At 35.6% G+C, this 17,192-nt stretch overlaps 6 protein-coding genes and 4 non-coding genes across 10 annotated transcripts; 7 read left to right on the forward strand and 3 right to left on the reverse strand.

The window, feature by feature from the left end:
• Positions 1-1,334: 1,334 nt before the first annotated feature.
• LOC18993035 (protein RKD1) lies at positions 1,335-2,376 on the forward strand. The gene is made up of 4 exons (XM_006416504.1): positions 1,335-1,426; positions 1,514-1,647; positions 1,736-2,070; positions 2,170-2,376. The coding sequence occupies exons 1-4, from the start codon at positions 1,335-1,337 to the stop codon at positions 2,374-2,376; spliced, it is 768 nt and encodes a 255-aa protein (XP_006416567.1).
• Positions 2,377-3,144: 768 nt separating this feature from the next.
• Positions 3,145-3,828, forward strand: LOC18993036 (E3 ubiquitin-protein ligase RNF181). Its single transcript, XM_006416505.1, has one exon. It carries the CDS (start codon positions 3,145-3,147, stop codon positions 3,826-3,828), a length of 684 nt encoding a protein of 227 aa, XP_006416568.1.
• Positions 3,829-4,076: 248 nt separating this feature from the next.
• LOC18993037 (agamous-like MADS-box protein AGL65) lies at positions 4,077-7,223 on the reverse strand. The gene is made up of 12 exons (XM_006416506.2): positions 6,707-7,223; positions 6,438-6,623; positions 6,076-6,135; positions 5,955-5,973; positions 5,788-5,852; positions 5,680-5,695; positions 5,519-5,580; positions 5,324-5,420; positions 5,162-5,212; positions 4,938-5,074; positions 4,442-4,853; positions 4,077-4,356 (listed from the first exon to the last, which is right to left on the reverse strand). The coding sequence occupies exons 2-12, from the start codon at positions 6,620-6,622 to the stop codon at positions 4,345-4,347; spliced, it is 1,116 nt and encodes a 371-aa protein (XP_006416569.2). The 5' UTR covers position 6,623; positions 6,707-7,223; the 3' UTR covers positions 4,077-4,344.
• Positions 7,224-7,577: 354 nt separating this feature from the next.
• Positions 7,578-7,653, forward strand: LOC112084254. Its single transcript, XR_002898210.1, has one exon. It is a non-coding gene; the product is annotated as a small nucleolar RNA Z267 (small nucleolar RNA).
• Positions 7,654-7,838: 185 nt separating this feature from the next.
• LOC112084258 lies at positions 7,839-7,935 on the forward strand. The gene has a single exon (XR_002898214.1). It is a non-coding gene; the product is annotated as a small nucleolar RNA R44/J54/Z268 family (small nucleolar RNA).
• A 167-nt stretch (positions 7,936-8,102) lies between these two features.
• Positions 8,103-8,201, forward strand: LOC112084257. The gene has a single exon (XR_002898213.1). It is a non-coding gene; the product is annotated as a small nucleolar RNA R44/J54/Z268 family (small nucleolar RNA).
• Positions 8,202-8,281: 80 nt separating this feature from the next.
• LOC112084215 lies at positions 8,282-8,354 on the forward strand. Its single transcript, XR_002898173.1, has one exon. It is a non-coding gene; the product is annotated as a small nucleolar RNA snoR122 (small nucleolar RNA).
• Positions 8,355-8,778: 424 nt separating this feature from the next.
• Positions 8,779-10,212, reverse strand: LOC18993038. Its single transcript, XM_006416507.2, has one exon. It carries the CDS (start codon positions 10,069-10,071, stop codon positions 8,914-8,916), a length of 1,158 nt encoding a protein of 385 aa, XP_006416570.1. The 5' UTR covers positions 10,072-10,212; the 3' UTR covers positions 8,779-8,913.
• A 1,322-nt stretch (positions 10,213-11,534) lies between these two features.
• On the reverse strand, positions 11,535-13,388 carry LOC18993039 (photosynthetic NDH subunit of subcomplex B 4, chloroplastic). Its single transcript, XM_006416508.2, has 6 exons — positions 13,190-13,388; positions 13,066-13,107; positions 12,793-12,970; positions 12,629-12,684; positions 12,444-12,515; positions 11,535-11,822 (listed from the first exon to the last, which is right to left on the reverse strand). The coding sequence occupies exons 1-6, from the start codon at positions 13,253-13,255 to the stop codon at positions 11,709-11,711; spliced, it is 528 nt and encodes a 175-aa protein (XP_006416571.1). The 5' UTR covers positions 13,256-13,388; the 3' UTR covers positions 11,535-11,708.
• A 398-nt stretch (positions 13,389-13,786) lies between these two features.
• LOC18993040 (uncharacterized endoplasmic reticulum membrane protein C16E8.02) lies at positions 13,787-15,683 on the forward strand. The gene is made up of 4 exons (XM_006416510.2): positions 13,787-14,285; positions 15,079-15,141; positions 15,249-15,320; positions 15,406-15,683. Exons 1-4 carry the CDS (start codon positions 13,923-13,925, stop codon positions 15,529-15,531), a joined length of 624 nt encoding a protein of 207 aa, XP_006416573.1. The 5' UTR covers positions 13,787-13,922; the 3' UTR covers positions 15,532-15,683.
• Positions 15,684-17,192: the final 1,509 nt, after the last annotated feature.

Below are 17,192 nucleotides of genomic sequence, written 5' to 3' on the forward strand. Positions count from 1 at the left end.
ACATCTTGTATCATAACTGACTATACATACTCAGGAGTTATGTTACTCCCTCTGTTCAGAATTATTTGATGTTTTAGAAGGTTTTTTTTGTTCAGAATTATTTGATGTTTTCACTTTTCAATGCAAAATTTAATAAATTTTTATAGTTTTTGACCTTTTATATTCTGCAGATTATCTTCTTATTGGCTGAATGATATTTAAATGGATTATAAATAATATTTTTAGTATAGAAAAAATAAAAATTAAATGAATCCTTAAACTGTGTGCAAAAACCTTAAACATCAAATAATTCTGAACAGAGGGAGTATTTTTCATACTCCCTCCGTTTCACAAAAAATATCGTTCTGACATTTTTTTGTTTAAAAAGAATGTCATTTTAAAATTCCAATATAAATTTTGACATAAAATACCATTTTTAACCTCAAAAATAAATTCAGAATGTTAGTTATAAATATAATTTCAAGAGTCATTTTCTGCAAATTAATAAGGGTATAAGAGACATTTTATCTTATTTCTTAATTTGTGTGAAAAATGTCAGAACGACACTCTTTGTGAAACGAAGGGAGTATAAACTAGTTAACGAAAAAGCGTAAATACATGAACTCGACTAGCTACTTCATCACGAATTTCATATTCTTCAATTTAATACACGAAAAAATCTTAGAAATATATGAACTTGATTACAAATACCTACTGAAGATTCTAATCATAAAATTTCGCCAACTTTGAAATTGTTCTCTATAACTGCACATAAGTTTTCGTAAATGTATGTAGTATGGACTATGGATCCTCTCAAAGAACCAACTTAACTAGGATTGGATAGCGGTCAAATATATACAATCATTACTAATACCGTGTGAAATGTAATGCATATAAACGTACTGACAACAACATATTATTGTCACACACTTAACGTTGCGTATGCAGAGTTCTAGCAAGTTGTGTAAAACTGATTTTTACATCTTCTGGCAAATTTTTTTTGGAACATGGGAAAACGGAGAATAGATCTCATCAACTCATGATCATGCTGCATGTAGAGATTTTTCGAAAAAGAAAGTCTATATTTTTTATTACGGGTTAATCCTAAAAACGTTCCTCTTATCTGCATTAACTAGCATTAATCATTTCTATCTCTCTCGTAACTCCAAATTTACAGGGTAATCAATTAGCCGTCAATACCCACTTTTCCCGTAGAGTTTGTACTTTATAACTTCGCTTCTATATCTTCTCTTTCCATATCTATACCATATATATATATATATAAATATATATATATATATATATCTTTCTCTCTCTCTCTGGTTAGTGATCAACTGATCATAAACAAATTAAAGATGATGAAATCGTTTAGCAAGTTGGAGTGTGATGAAGTATTTGGCAAAGAAGATAAATCATTCTCATTTCTAAAGTATTCCTCTCATCAAAGGTAAATGAGTTCTTTTTTTTTTTACATCTTCATAATTTTTATTGATTGATGTCTGATGTTGTCATTGCTGTATGCTCCTTAATGCAGCGAGTTAACGAATCCTTTCTTTGAATTAGAAGATGACAATTTTTCCACTGGCAACTATAACTATTATCTTCCATCTGCCTCAAGCTTTCTGGCTTTACCTGATATTGAACCCATCTCCATCGTGTCTCATGAAGGTATATCTAATATGCACTTAAATTGTGTGTTAGATTGATCTCATGTATTAATGTAAGCATTTCTAATTCTTGTCGTTTATTTATGAAGACTTACTTAATGAGTACGGTTCTGTTTCACGGACTGATCAAGAAGAGTCAATGTTCGATGAACATAGAAGAGAAGATGTTGATTTGGTGAAAAGGACTGAAACTGAAACTAGCAAGAAAAGGAGAGGCAGAGAAGATTTTGATTCTAATTTTTCTGTTGCAAAGACATTTTCGATAGAAACCTTGTCATTGTACTATAACATGCCGATAACTCAAGCGGCTAAGGAGCTTAACATTGGTTTAACTCATTTGAAGAAGACATGTCGAGAATTGGGTATTCAACGTTGGCCTCATCGTAAGATTACGAGCCTAAACAATCTCATCAGTAATCTCGAGGTATGAACTTATTAATACACATGTCAAATGTGAAATTCCTGCGGATTTTTTTTTCCGAAAAGAAACCCATCTATTGTATCATTATATAATTACAAGCAGGGGGAGCTGGAGAAAATGGAAGACCAAGAGAGCGAAGATAAGCTAAGAAACGCTTTGGAAAAGCTCAAGAAGGAGAAGAAAATGATAGAGGACTTTCCAAATTTGGAGTTTAAGGATAAGACAAAGAGATTGAGACAAGCTTGTTTTAAGGCCAAGTATAAGAGGAAAAGAAGACTTGTCATGGCCAAGTCGATCACATCACCCTAATCTTCTTCGTACTCTTCGGTTTCGGGTCTGAGTGATAACAGGTGCATGATGGTCGTGGATGAAGATGTAAGAGAGAGGTGAAGTATCTCTTGTATAGTTTCTCTCATGAGGGGTTTATTAGTTTGTGACTATGTTGTGTAATGTATTGAACTCTGATTAGTAATTACAAAAGCGTTTTGACTCATTAATATTAAAACTATTACTAAAATAGTACTGTCTATAGAAATAGCCCTTTTAACGTTTCAAAAAGCAGAGTTGGAATATTTCTTGATAGAAGCAGGAATCAACGATGATGGTATCGCCGATCTGATATTAGACCTAATTAACTACGTTGATGAAGTAACTTGGTCTGCAAGTAGTAAGTATTCTCCGGGTTGTGTTTTGGAAGTGTAGTTGGACTCATAAATTTCACATTACAAAAAAGATAGACAGTAAAAATGGAAATTGTTATATGTCACCTGAAAAAAAATGGAAATAGTTATATATCGTCTGAAAATGGAAATTTGTAGTCTTTTTGTTTGTTTTCTGGTTTAGAAAAAAGGAAACAGCTGGGTGATATATAAAGGCACCGACTTAAAAGACCTGATAACCAACACTAGCTAACCTCCATTATAAATACAACTCACCCTAAAACTTACCAAAAATCATCGTCATCGATTTAATTTTGTTTAAACTTTTTGTTTGAGCGACTACGAACCAAAAAAAAATTCATTAGGGCACAGAACCCTTTTTGTTAAGCTTATCGACAGTGCTTGAGTAAAAGTAGTCATGAGAGTTGATTTGTATCACGATATCAATAACGATCCTGAACCAGAAGATGCTGGCACAATCAGAATCACTGCAAGGATCCTTGGTGAATATGATCACAACCCGACGACATTCACGACTCTGCCGACGTTTGTGAAAGACTTCAACGACGATGAGGACGACGTTTGTAAAAGCAAAGAAGACTTGAATTATTTCTTGTTGGAAGCCGGAATCAACGATGATGATATTTCTGATGCGTTGCTGAAGCTAATTGTCTATGTTGATGAGTTAACTTGTCCCACAAGCAACGAGTACTCTCATACATGTGCTTTGGAGGTTTGGTTGGATCTTGTTCCTGATTATCTCGATGATGTTGATGATGATGAAGAATCTCAGTCTCAGATTGAACAAGTGGCTCAAGTCTCGTTCGATGAGCACAGTAATACCCAATTTCGACCAGCTAGCAAGCTCGTGGTCAAATCCCTAACCAGGAAAATATACAACAAGAAGATTAAAAAGGAGAAGAAAATATGCAAGAAGATTAGCTTGGAAGAGTGCACAATTTGTTTGGAAGAGTTTACCAATGGAGGAAGAATTGTGACTTTACCTTGTGGACATGAATTTGACGATGGATGTATCGTAAAGTGGTTTGAGACCAGTCATGTTTGTCCACTTTGTCGTTTCGAGTTGCCATGTGAAGACTGAAGATCAAGGAACTAGTGTTCGGTACGAGATTGTAGACTTGACGTAGGGTTTACTTATTGTAATGAATCTTTGTTTTAATATTTTTTTTAATTCGATTCTAGTCTTGTGACTTTGGAGTATGTTGTGTATACTATCATCATAAGACTTATATTAACAAAACAGTTTTCAAAAGGTGAAGAAGAAGATAGGACGACCAATTTTTGTTGTCTCAATCACTTAGCCAACATCTATTAAGAAACTCTATATTGATTATATTTATCATTCTTACAAAATATATGGTTTCTACGCAACATATCTTATACACAAAATGCCTAAAACTCCCCTGAGTATATGACACAAGCTCTCATAAATACAAGTACATATATACACACACACACACACACACACATTCGTCACTCTCTCTCTCTCTCTATATATATATATATATTGGACATTAGAGCAATGGCTCAAGCTAGTCTTCCTGTAGAGTCCAGTCACCATCCATAGAATAGGTTACATACATGAACCCTCTCTTGATTAGTTCGGTTGCTGCAATTACCAAAGATACAGAGACATATTCAGTGTTGTGGATCATATAGCTAGATAGTTCCTATTGATGGTGTGAAACACAAACCTGGCTGTAAGAAGTCTGACCAAACATTGAATCTGGAACCCAATTTTGATGATGATGATGTTGATGATGATGATGATCAGTGGCAAACATGGATTGATCATGAGGAATTTGAAAGAAGCCACTATTATTAACCGTTGGATCATACATTGATGAAGGTTTTTGCTGTTCTTGCAAGTTGTTCAACTCCATTTCACATTTTATCTTCTTATCCTGATCTTCTTCCATCCCCAAACTAGTACCAAATGGTGTGGGATATGGATATTCCTCCCCCAGTTGTTGTAAACCCAAACAACCGTTTCCTTGTTGTTCTAAGTGCTCAAATTGTTGTCCCGGGTTGCTGCATATCTGATCTTCTGGTTTTGTAGTCTCAAAGAAGCAGTTTGAGTAAACGGGAATCGAACCATCCATATCTCTGTTTTCATATCAGTAGATCATACACTTTGAGAGAGCCTTTTCGAAGTGAAGGGTTTTTATATATTGTGACTTAGACTCTTACCTATGAGGAAGAAAGCTGGAATCACCAGGTAAGATTGTTTGCTGGTTCTCGTTATCAGGAAGCCAAGACATCGAGTGAGCTTCTTGCATACTATTATTACCTCCCATTGCCAAAGGCAACTGTATCCCGCTGTGAAACTGCAGTTTAAGGATTTGGCCTGGTTAAGAAATTGTCCTGATGAACGCAGAAATAGAGAGAGAGGAAAGGGGACAAATGGTTTTAACCTGTGTAGTTGTACATTCTATTGGCAAAAGTTGGTTCTTTCTGTAATGTTCCTGCAAATTGAAGGAAACCGTCTTTAGTAACTAAATTTTATATGGGTTCAGGAAACTGAATGAAATCCTGGGTCTATATGACTGAGTCAAAAGGAAAATATTATAACACACCTTGTGAATCTGGATTCTTTCAAGAGATTTCCTTAATGATTCTTCCAATAAATTGAGGTGCTCTGTGTTTTCTATTCTATCGATGTTCGTCCAACAACTGAAAACAGCCACCAGAAGAAGAAGACTCAAGTATGACTGAAACTAGATTTCAAGAAGCAAAAACTTTATAACGCAAGAAACTATAAATTTTCACACCTCAGCCTCCTATGACACTCCATAAGCTGAGCTTGGAAAATCGCTACTTGGTTACTTAGACCCTGTCGTGTAGTAAAGGTAAACAATGACTTTAGCAATCTGACTCAGAGAGCTTTAAAAGTATCAAGACAATTCAAGAACCGATGATGGTCGATCCATACCTCAATAGTTTGATTCCTGGAGAATAAAGAAGACACCATCTCAGATATCTCAGAGGCTTTTAAATGAAAAAAATAAGGCTATTAATTTTAAGAACTCATGGCAAGTACCTTGCTCCTAAAAACTCATTTATGTTTACATCATGATCCAGCTTCTTAAAAGTCTTCTTCAATCCCTGTAATCGAGCAAAACAAATAAGCTCAGATTTGCGTTTCAAACAAAACAAAAAAAAATTTGATGCAGAAAGGAAAAAAATTCAGTGAGTATTTTTCCTTACTTCAAGGCTCTCCAATTTCCTGTTTTGTAAAAATAGAAAAACACATTTTGTTAGTTTCATAACACAAACGACATTAAAGGGTTGATAGTAATCCATACTTTTAACATAATGCTTACCATACCTTTTTGTCCTTTCTTGTGGAGTCAATTGCGCAAACTTAGTGATAACATCTTCAATGCAACTGCAAAAAAAAAAAAAAAAAGTTAAAATACTCAAATTAGTTAATTGCAGGAAACTTGGAAATGGATCCTCAATTCGTCATCTCTCTGATAGAATTCATGAAGCCAAACAACTCTTTGCTACTCAAAAAATAATACTGCTCCATAACTCTCATCATTCCAGCTAAATCCATAAAACAGCTTTGGGGCATAGAAGAGCATTGAGAAGAGAACAGAATGCAAAAAATAAATAAATGAAGATATGATGCACTGAAACACAAATTAAACATGATCAAAGAGCAAAGAACTTGAGATCATTTTTTACCTGTGTTCTCCATGGAAAACGTTAGGCTTTCCGGTAGGAGAAAACATAAGAAGGACAATATCAATATCACACAAAATCGATAACTCTTTGGCTTTCTTCAATATCCCACTTTTTCTCTTCGAGTATGTAACTTGCCTGTTGGATGCGCTCTCAAGTCTTTTAATCTTCAACTTAACCCTACCCATCCTGTCAAAGGAAGCAGCATCAAAATCTCAGGGGACAAAACAAACAAATACAAAAAAGTATGAACTTTTTCTTCGAACACTCACTTCAATGACCAGATGATATGTGACTTCTAGCAAGGGATTATGTTTCTCTCTGTATTATAGCTTCAAACCAAAACAAGTCGCTTCGGGATAAAGATTGAGCAAATGATGAAATTGGTTTAATTTAACCCATCAAGATGAAGAACGAAAAAAAAAATCCAATCTTTGAAGATGGGGGACGTCTAAATTCGGACACAGAGTCTCTCTCTCTCTAAAGAAATATATTCACTGTAACGGAAGAATAAAATGGGTCTTTTGCGGCAAAACAGATTATTTGCTTGGAAACAAGAGAAGGAATTCATGAAAATGAGCACAGAGGAGGCGAAGTTACAAAGAAGAGAAAGATCATGGAGGAAGAAAGAAAAAAAGGCACCAAAAATGATTGTCCCGAGAAAGAAGAAGAAGAAGAAAGAAAGAAAGTTGAATAAGAGAAAAAAGGGAAAGATTAATGGTGGAACAGAGAGAAAGCTCACAGAAGCAGACGAAGGGACAACCTTTGATTTCGCTGTGAAACTTAAAGACGTCGACCAACGGAATTGTGTGCTCGCTGTAGACAGAGAACCGGTTTTGTTTAATCAATTTCTTTTCAAATCCGATTTAAACCGAGAAAATCAATCCGATATCGCTTAATTGATTAACTTGTGGTACAACTTGGGCCAAAGTAAGTCAAAGCCCATTATTACCTTTCACTTGTCTCTGGGTCTCTGCCCTAATTAACTCCGCCTCTGTTCGTCGGTTCGTGTATTTAACACTTCTCGAGAAACCCTAGTCTTGCCTAATGTTTTATGTTTTTGAGGTTCGAAGGTATTAAAGATTTTATCTTTCGTAAATCTCTTCCTTGTTGCTTACTGTGTGAACTTGTTTTTGTTTGTTTTTAATGCCTATGATGGTGTTAAATATACTTTGAGAGAGTAATCTCTAGGAAAAAGAAATCAACTCTGAGGCATTTTTTCCTCCTTACACTGTTACACATCTGATTTCTCTTTTTTGATGATATAGTGTTTTAATCTTAACTGAATATATAGTTGTTTCCTAGTCTGCTGTTACTGTTTTACGGCCTTAATGATGGTTTTGGTTTTAATTGCTATCTTAATTTCTGTTTAGTGTTGGTTACCTGTTGGGGTTTTAGTCAGTTAGTGCAAGTGACGATGAAAAGACAGGGACATCAGAGTCTCCTTGTTAGGAGATGTAAATGATGATTAATGTCTAAATGGGAATCTCTCTGATGCGCATGTTACAGACTATCCAAGTGTTTTCAATTCTGATCGAGGTTTTTTTAGTTTTTTTTTTCAATTCTTACTGTTCTTTGATTTCATTGTAGTTTACTAGTTTTTGTTCCTTTCTTAATTTCTGTTTGGGTTTGGTTCTTGTTTATCCCGTTGAGAAATTTTGATTGAGATGTGCAAGTGACGATGAAAAGACAGGGACATCAGAAAACCTCCTGTTTGGAGAATGAGAATGATGACTAATGTCTAAATGGGAATCTCTCTGATGCACATCACTAAGAATCCTCAATTTGTTTTATCTATTGTTCATTCGATTTCAAGTGATTGACAATGTTTGTTTGGTAGCTGGTTTTGCCTATGATGCATCTTTACTATTGCACGTATTAACAGATCTTCAGTGATGAGTATCACTAATTTCTGAGGCAAACCGCACTAAGTGTTCATGACATGTCTAAAAACTGACGATGACTCTGGTCTGATTATTTGCATTTTAGGTCTGTTCTCTCTTATGCTTTAATATCTGTTTGCAGGATGAAAATTCGAGCACATGAAGTTGAGAGCTATCTAGCTTAAAAACCTCGGAAGAACTAGATGAGAGATTGAAGCTATTTTGTATTTGTTTTGCATTTCATAGGATACTTCATTTGTAATTGTAATCATTTAACGTAATCAATAATGGAAATCTTTCTTCTTTCAACGAATATGATTCTTTTGCTTTTTAACTGTGTATCAAGAGTAGCAATCAAGAGAAGACTTGTTACAGTTCATCAAGAAATAAAACCTCAATCTATCAACGAAATACATCAATCGTGATTCTTTGGGAAATCACTAAAAACACTAAGCAAGTGGCTACACAAAGAACGTCAACTTCTACACCCTTTGAATTGCTTTTTTTTTTTACAGTGATCGACAAGAAAAAAGAGAAAGAAAAATCCGAATATGAATCATCAGTTTCGGACAAACATGTTCAAGACAAGATCTTTATCAAAGACAATCAAGACTCTCGGTTCGGCTTCGAACAATCCGATGGAAAACTTCTCTTACTTTCCTCTCAAACGGATCCAAACCATTTTTCAAAGCTTCATGAACCTCAACAAGCTCCTCCACTCTCTGTTTCACCTCAATTTCCTTCTGATCAGTCAACGGAAACTGAATCGAATCGACCAATTCGTTCATCAACCTCGAGCTCTTCTCAATCCGATCAATCTCTCTAAGCAATCCACAACAATTCTTCCTATCTCTTCTCTTAGATTCCTCCACAATCTTATCGTGCAACGACATAACCGGAGCTGCCCATTGGAAATGCCTTGGCACAAAGAAATTCACTTGCAACCCACGATCTTGACAAGGAATCGCAGCGACCAAAACCCACATCACAAACAACAAAACCGACGTCATTGTGTAAACCGGCACTGCTAAACCGTTGGTTGCAGCGACGTCGTTTGGTCGAGGCGTTGCCAAGTTGTTCGCCAAGGCTTGTAGTTGCTTTGAAGCTGACCAAGACCTCGACACACTCCACGAGAGAGACCTGAAATGTCCAATCGAACGGTGGTGATTGTGACTGTCTTTGACTCTCCCGAACGAACGGTTACGATGAGCTAGATTAGTTGCCGAAGAAGGGTCTTTCTCGTCGAGCATTCCGATTGCTAAATCGATCAGAGCCTTCTTCGCTCGCCGGAGCTGTCCTTCTCCGATCGGACGGTGACTGTCTAAAGCGGAGATAACGATGTCGGCGAGTTTCTGCCATTGACGGATCTGTTCGATTCCGTCGCGGATTGCGTTGCAGACATCGAGGGCTTTGATGCTCCGCTCGAAGTAATCGGAAATCAAACGGTCCATCGGAGATCTGGAGACCTGCGATCGGTGGTTGAATACGATAGCTCGAAACTCCTCTTGGCAGCAGAGAAACGAATCGAGAAGCTTCCCGATCCATTCGAGAGAGAGAAGCTCGTTTTCTCCACCGGAGGCGTTGAGATCGATGAATCTCTCGGCGACTTGTCTCTGAAACGAATCTAGCTCCACCTCCATGTTGTTTGGCTCGTGGTGGCTACTTCCGGCGCCGGCTGCTGTGGAGTCAACTTGGTCTCGCCGTAAACTTAGCAGTGACCTCCCAAATGATCCCTGAAAATCTGTCGCTGGCATCCTCAGTACAGATGCAAAGTCGGAATTTTTTTTCTTCCCCTCGAGAAAGTCAGGTTTTTTCTATAGGAAATTCTCAGACCCAGAAATTTTTGAAAGAAGAAGTTTTTGTTTTTGGTTGTTGAGAGAGAAAAGAGAGTGATGATGATGATTGATGAAAGCTAGAAGAAGGAGAGATGGGGTTTATAAAGCGATAATATTGACCGCGTATTTTAATATCTGCTTTAGAATTGTTCAATATTTTGGATAATTTAATTTTTTCCCCTTTTGTTTCTGTTATTGTTCACAATAAAAGCTTCAACATTTAAAATAAAATAAAGTTGTGACGAAAATAAAGCTATAATTTGATTGTTTGTGTTCTCATTCCTTTTTTTTCTTTCTCTTTTTGTTACTCGGCACAAAACACGCAGCGTACACGTCGAGTGGTAATAAATCTAGAGGCTACAGATCTGTAATGGGCAGTGTAAAAATCTTAGTTGCGGCCATTCTCGAGTCACGAGGCTGTGATATTTGAGGTCGAGAATGAGACACTAGTGGTTGCCACGTGGGAATCTAAGACAAGGGAGCTGTGACGGGAGAGTTAGTCAATGCACTGCACATGTGGAAAAAAAAACAGCTAAGTCTTCGTTGGCGCGTAATGAATAAGAGAGAGTAAAAGGGACTCGGTCTTGTTGATTCGTTCTCGTCTTTCTAGAAAGTAGAAAGCTTCAAGAACAAATGCTGACATGTAATTCCCTATTATTGTTTTTATTTTTGTAATTTTACTCTTGCAAGACATTTTACAATTTTGTTGATTTTCATATACTTTTCATAAATATTCTAATATCTACTATATTGGTTAACTATTTTGTATAATTGTTTTTAAAATTCAAGAAATAGTGTATTTTGTAGCTAAATGGATAAATAAACAAAGAAAATAATGGAATATTGTAAATGGTGTCATTAACAATCAAACATCTTGTTTGGGCCAGAATTATAAGTGCACAACTACAAGAATTGATTGATTAGACCAAAAAAAAAAAAGAATTGATTGATATCAGACAAATTACACTACCTACAGATATCTTGTAGTATTTGAAAAAAAAAAAACCAAACTACTAAATAAATCAGTAAAAAAAAATTATCTGTTAAATGAAAAAGCAAAAATTAAATAAAGAAGACCACACGTGTGAATTACAAAGCTCGAAAGGCTTTGAAACATGGAAGCACGAAGATTACTGACAAAGACATGACAAGCTCTCCTCCTTCTCCTAACTTGTTTTTTATTTTTAGTTTAAAGTGTTGATTAGTTTGTTTTATACTTTCGTCAGTTTAAGGACAGATAAAATCGTGCAAAAGCGTATTTCCCGCAAACTGTTCCTCATTAGACTCACTGTCCAGTGTACACGACCAACTAATTTACCCCAAATTGAGTAATTATTAATTTATATATGTATGGCAATTTCAAAATAATTGAGACAAAAATCTGAAGAAGACGATTGCTCCTAACATGTTCATTCAATGATTCAGAACACAACACAAGTACACAATAAAGAAACAAATAACACTTATTATATGAATTGGAAGAGTGGGTTATGACCGGTATCAAATATTTATATAATATACGTATATATGTTTATGATCTACAAGTTAGGTTTCTTCTACTTATTAACAGCTTCTTCAAGCTCTCTTAAACCACCAACTTTCTGTTCAATTTCTTCGATAAGTTCTTCGCGCCATAGCTCTGCTCTTGCTTTCTCTTCTATATCTTCTTGCTGCATCATACAAGCAAAAAACACAAAGGTGATGTAACCAAAGGTGGCCCGACTCAGCCCAACTCGGCTCAACCTTGCTCCACATCATTAATTCTTTTAGGTCCATCCCGAAATTAATTAAAAGATCACCTTTTAAAAAAAAAAAAAAGTTCAATTGTTTGGTAAACTTTCTTTCAAACGTATAGGGACACCAAACGTAATCAGAAAAGTCTTCTTCCGCTTGCGTTTAACGATTACAATCGAGAAATTAACAACTCCGTAAAGAAGATTAGTTAAGTAGTTTCATTTTGGAAAAATATAATAATAGTAACTGCAAATGCAAATATATTAAACGTAAATGCTTAAGATTGTGAGTTATGGTTAAATGATTAATGTAGTGGATTCAATGAAAAAAAAAATATATATATATATATAAACGTTAAGTGTTAAACCCAAAGGCCAAAGGCTAAAGCCATCCATTCTGCTTTGTTTATCCATGGCTGAGAAGGACATGGATGGGTCAAACCGGACCTGAACCGGTCCACATGCTCTATCATTTAATACCAAGGTAGACTAGTCCATGGCAACATCCCTAATCATAATTTGTATGTATCTATAAGTATTAGCAAGAGAGATACGTACAGTTTCATAGACCCAATATCCAGTTCCATCACCTCCATCTCCACGGTACTCCTCCGAGTCATAGAATGGATCCTATATATACACCATTATTGATCAAATGTATATAAAAAATTGAATATGAGAAATTGAGAACCCAATGCAGCAAATGCATCAGAGATTTGATTTTTTTTTTTTTTTTTCCATACCTTTGCGGAACCAAAGTACAAACATCCCCAACAAGTGAACATGATGTAGAACATATCTGCCAGATCAAGACCAATATATCAGAACATCCAAAAAACAAAACCAAAACCAAAAACCTTTTTTTCCTTTTCATGTATTTATAATAAACCCAAAATTTGGTACTTACAGACATTCTTGATGGCTTTATCACTTAGATGCCATACGTGTTTTTCTGTAATGATGTCACGCATCCCTTCAATTTGTTGAACCATCACAGCCATCAATGGCAAATCATGTGGCAATGCCTTTCTTACGCATAAGCTTCCTCTCATTAGATTCTTTTCCCTCTTCTCATTAACTTTCATCTAGTTTTCAAAAATTCAATAAACGTAAATTCATAACAATTACATGGAGATGGTTAATTAAAGGCTTAAAGCCTTAGTTAGAGAACATTACTTACAGATAGCCAATATCCATGATTTGGCCCTGAAATCTGCTTAGGCTACAACACACGACACATTTCTTAAGTATTCTAAACAAAAAATACTAGGATTTAATTTCTCAGTATAAGAAATAATATGTACCGGAAAATTAGAGGAAGAAGGGATATGAAGGTTTGTGAAAGTGGAACTTGTGAAAGCTTTAGCCATTGTTACTTCTTCTTGATGTTGGCAATGGAGGAGAGAGGAGACACAGTGTTGTAGCAATCTTTTTATTTTCTTTTATTATTAGTCATATATTTTAAACTTTAAGATTAGATTTTTGGAGGCAGAAGTTGTGTGTGGATAAGAGAATTGGTATCGTCCACTCTTGTAATACAACATTAGAGCGCAGGTTAGCAACAAAAAAGAAACACTTCTAGTCTTCCAAAACGCAAGTTAAAGATTTATTGCCTTAAGTTGCTAATAAATCCCACCTAATTCAACAATCCGCTTTTGTATTCTTCCTGTGTTTTAGAAACCTTTCATGTGCGCAGGCTAGCAATCACTAGACGCGCATCTTAGCAAAACTTTTGCGGAAGTTGCAATCGCCGGGTCAATTCAACGTTTCCAAGTTTCCTATTTTTCTTCCCGTGTGTTGTATTAACTGTACATAATGCGCAGTTTAGCAATCGTAGAACACTTTAGTCTTCGAAAAGCGCATGTTAGCGTCCTCTTTCCGAATTCGCTAAGAAACTTTCCAATGTCGTCTTCTTCCCGTGTCTGTCTTCAATCTTCTTCCTGTTTGGGGAGGGGAAAGGTGCCTATTTTAATTCCACCAATTTTCCCCTCAAACCATCTCTAATATCTAATTCTCTCTCTCAGAAGCCTAAATCCAATGAGTCGCATGATGGGATTGTTCGATCTCGAGAAACACTTCGCCTTCTACGGTGCTTATCACAGCAATCCGATCAACATTATAATCCACATCATCTTCGTATGGCCGATCGTCTTCACAGCGTTGCTTCTCCTCCACTCGGCGACACCAATCTGCGATCCTTCCCTACTAGGGTTTCCTCAATCGCTGACTCTCGACGGTGTTCTGCGATTAAACGTCGGGTTTATCGTCACGGTGGTTTATGCTCTGTTCTACATCTGTTTGGATAAAAAATCTGGATTTGTTGCTGCCCTCATGTGTTTCTCTTGCTGGGTTGGTTCCAGCTTTCTCGCTGCTCGATTAGGACCTTCTCTTGCCTTCAAGGTCAGCTTTTTATCCAATCTAAATCTATGGTTTTTGAAACAAAAAATCATCCTTTTTGGAGGAAAATATCTGTGCAGGAGCATATTTATGAGAGTATGTACATCCATGTGTGCATATATATATGTAGGCATCGTGCTGCGTGCATTTATTGTTCATTGTGTCTTCCATGCTTTTGACTTGAAAGCCCCTACGCTATTAGTTATAAGCCCCTACGCTATTAGGTATAGTAGTTTATGTTCAGGGAAGTAGAAATCGATTTAATTTGATTTGATATTACCTTCAAGCTTCAACGGTTTTATTATTCGCCTCTCTCTCTCTCTATCTCTCTCTAGGTCCATTTAGCAAGTAATAACTTCCTGTCTCTGGCTTTGAGCATTCATGACTAGTCATTGCATTTTGTTCTGCTGCTTGTCCACCTTTCAAGTTTGCAAGATTCGGATTCTTCGGTCTGAAGACTTCTAATCCTTTTTACTGTTGCTGACTCATTAGTGAAGAGGATTTGATGTGCGTTTGGTTTAAATCGTTGTTTTTGACCACCAACATTAATGATGGTCTCAGATATTTACTCGTTCAAATAAAGTTCAGGTTTTTTCTTACAAAACACTTGAAGATGCATCATGTTAGCTTAGGACTTAGGAGCTTTATATCAGTCTTCAGTGTACTAAATCATCTGATTAGTTTGCTATGTATTCCAGAGAGAGAAAGAGAAAAACAGTACATACTCGCGGAATTCATATTTGAAATCCCTATGTTATGTAGATACTGTAACAGTTTTACACTGGTCTTTTCTCAGGTTGGGTTAGCATCTCAGCTGTTATGTTGGACCGGGCAGTTCCTTGGCCATGGCTTGTTCGAGGTAAGTCCTTTGACTCTTAGAAATCATTGTTTTGATGCACCTTTGTGCATCGTCGTCGGTGTTCATGAGGCCTAAAACAGATCTTCTTGATTCTTGTCTACTCACAGAAACGAGCTCCTGCACTATTAGACAATCTAGTCCAAGCTTTTCTCATGGCTCCTTTCTTCGTGCTACTCGAGGTGAAAGTTGTTTGCGTTGTGTTCTATTCTGTTCTGATCTGTTTGTTATCCTCCTGTTAATGTGGAAGTGTATAAATGAATACAGGTTCTTCAATCGGTCTTTGGGTATGAACCATATCCCGGTTTTCAAGCGCGTGTGAATGCCAAGGTGGAAAGTGACATAAAGGAATATAGAGAAAAGAAGCAGATCAAGAAGAACAAGATCACATAAGCTTAGATCATATAACTGATCAAGAACTTAAAACCATATATTGTTATGTTTCTCTATTTAAAATCCGAGATAAGAAATAAGACAACCATGGATTTGATGGTTTTGTGTATAACTAAATTTCAATATATTGAAAGTTGCAAACAAAAGATGAACATTATCTATCTTAAAGGCCAACTATGAACTTTGGAATGGGATTGGTCGATCTTTTGTAACGGTTAGTTTGTCTTGGTATCAAAGGTTCCACTACAATTCTTTTGGACTTGTATGAAAAGAAGAAAGAAGGAATGTGTTCGTCTCTGTCATCGAAACTTCTCCTGTTCTCCACATTGATGGAAGTGATAAGGAGGATGAAGAACATTTTGGCAGCGAGGTCATATAATCATAAATGTATTTTTGTAGAACTCACCCTTGACACCCTATCCCTTCCTCCATCCACAGCTCATATAGTCATAGTGTATTTTTTGTTACTTTATTTTTTAGAAGAATCTATTTCAGTTTTCTTCCTATACTGCACATACTCTTCTAGTAAACAAAAAATTGCAATTTTCAGTAGTGCTCGTACTCTAGTCAATTTTTTTTTTTTTTGTTTCCCAACAACATACTCGATCGAGTCAATGTATCAATCATAAATTAACAAATTTTCTAAAAAAATCTTTTCAATAATGTATTAAAAATCAAGCGAGCGCATAACTATCACGTGACTAAATCTGTAAGGGAACGGAATTGATAATAACGAGGCATGTTATCCACGTGGTCGTAGCGACGTGTGGTCCTAATAAAGTCGTTTTAGCATCCCACCACTCTGCTAGACTGCTTCGATGTTATGATATAGATATTTCAACACATATATGACGTCACAAGACTTATATCGGATTGTTGATATTTCTTGATTTATATATCGTCTTTTTTTTTTTCTTGCATCATATATTAGCATTTATAGTATCATAAAAAAAAAAAAGAGAATTATTATGTCTATAAAAAGAATTATGTGATTCCATCATGTCGATCGTAATGAAATGTTTTTGTGTGCGTGTGTTGTGTGTGTTAAATATTAAGAAAAGTTACGAGACTTCTATATGGAAATTCAAGGGCTATAGAATCATCAGAGACTTATGAAGTTATGATTACGCAACTTATAAAGCACGATTTCTTTCGTCTTTTGTTTTTTTTTTTTGAGAAAGATTCTTTCGTCTTTTGTTTGTTTCACAAACATAACCATCCCTTGCAAAAATTATACAGACTCATGTAATAACTCTAAATAATATATATTACAAAAGAATAATATCAAAATATATTTTTTTTTTTTTAAATATCAACTTCGTAAATCGAATACATAAGAGATAATTACATGATAACATCCAAAGCAGCGTCGACCAGGAAAAAGAAAAAAGGAAAAAAGAACCAATCTATCACAACAGTGGGTTGTCTTTATATCACAGCAGTGGGTTGTCTTTGTTTTGTTTGCTTTTCTTTCTAAAATATTTTTGTTTTAAAAATATAAAGTATGAGAAAGAATTGTCAACCTATATATATATATATATATATATTCTTTGTTTTGTTTGCTTTTCTTTCTAAAATATTTTTGTATTAAAAATATAAAGCATGAGAAAGAATTGTCAACCTAAATATATATATTTATATGTATATATTAGTATATACTT

The sequence above is a fragment of the Eutrema salsugineum genome, unplaced genomic scaffold (assembly GCF_000478725.1).
Source record: "Eutrema salsugineum unplaced genomic scaffold, Eutsalg1_0 scaffold_5, whole genome shotgun sequence".
NCBI classification, from domain to species: domain Eukaryota; kingdom Viridiplantae; phylum Streptophyta; class Magnoliopsida; order Brassicales; family Brassicaceae; genus Eutrema; species Eutrema salsugineum.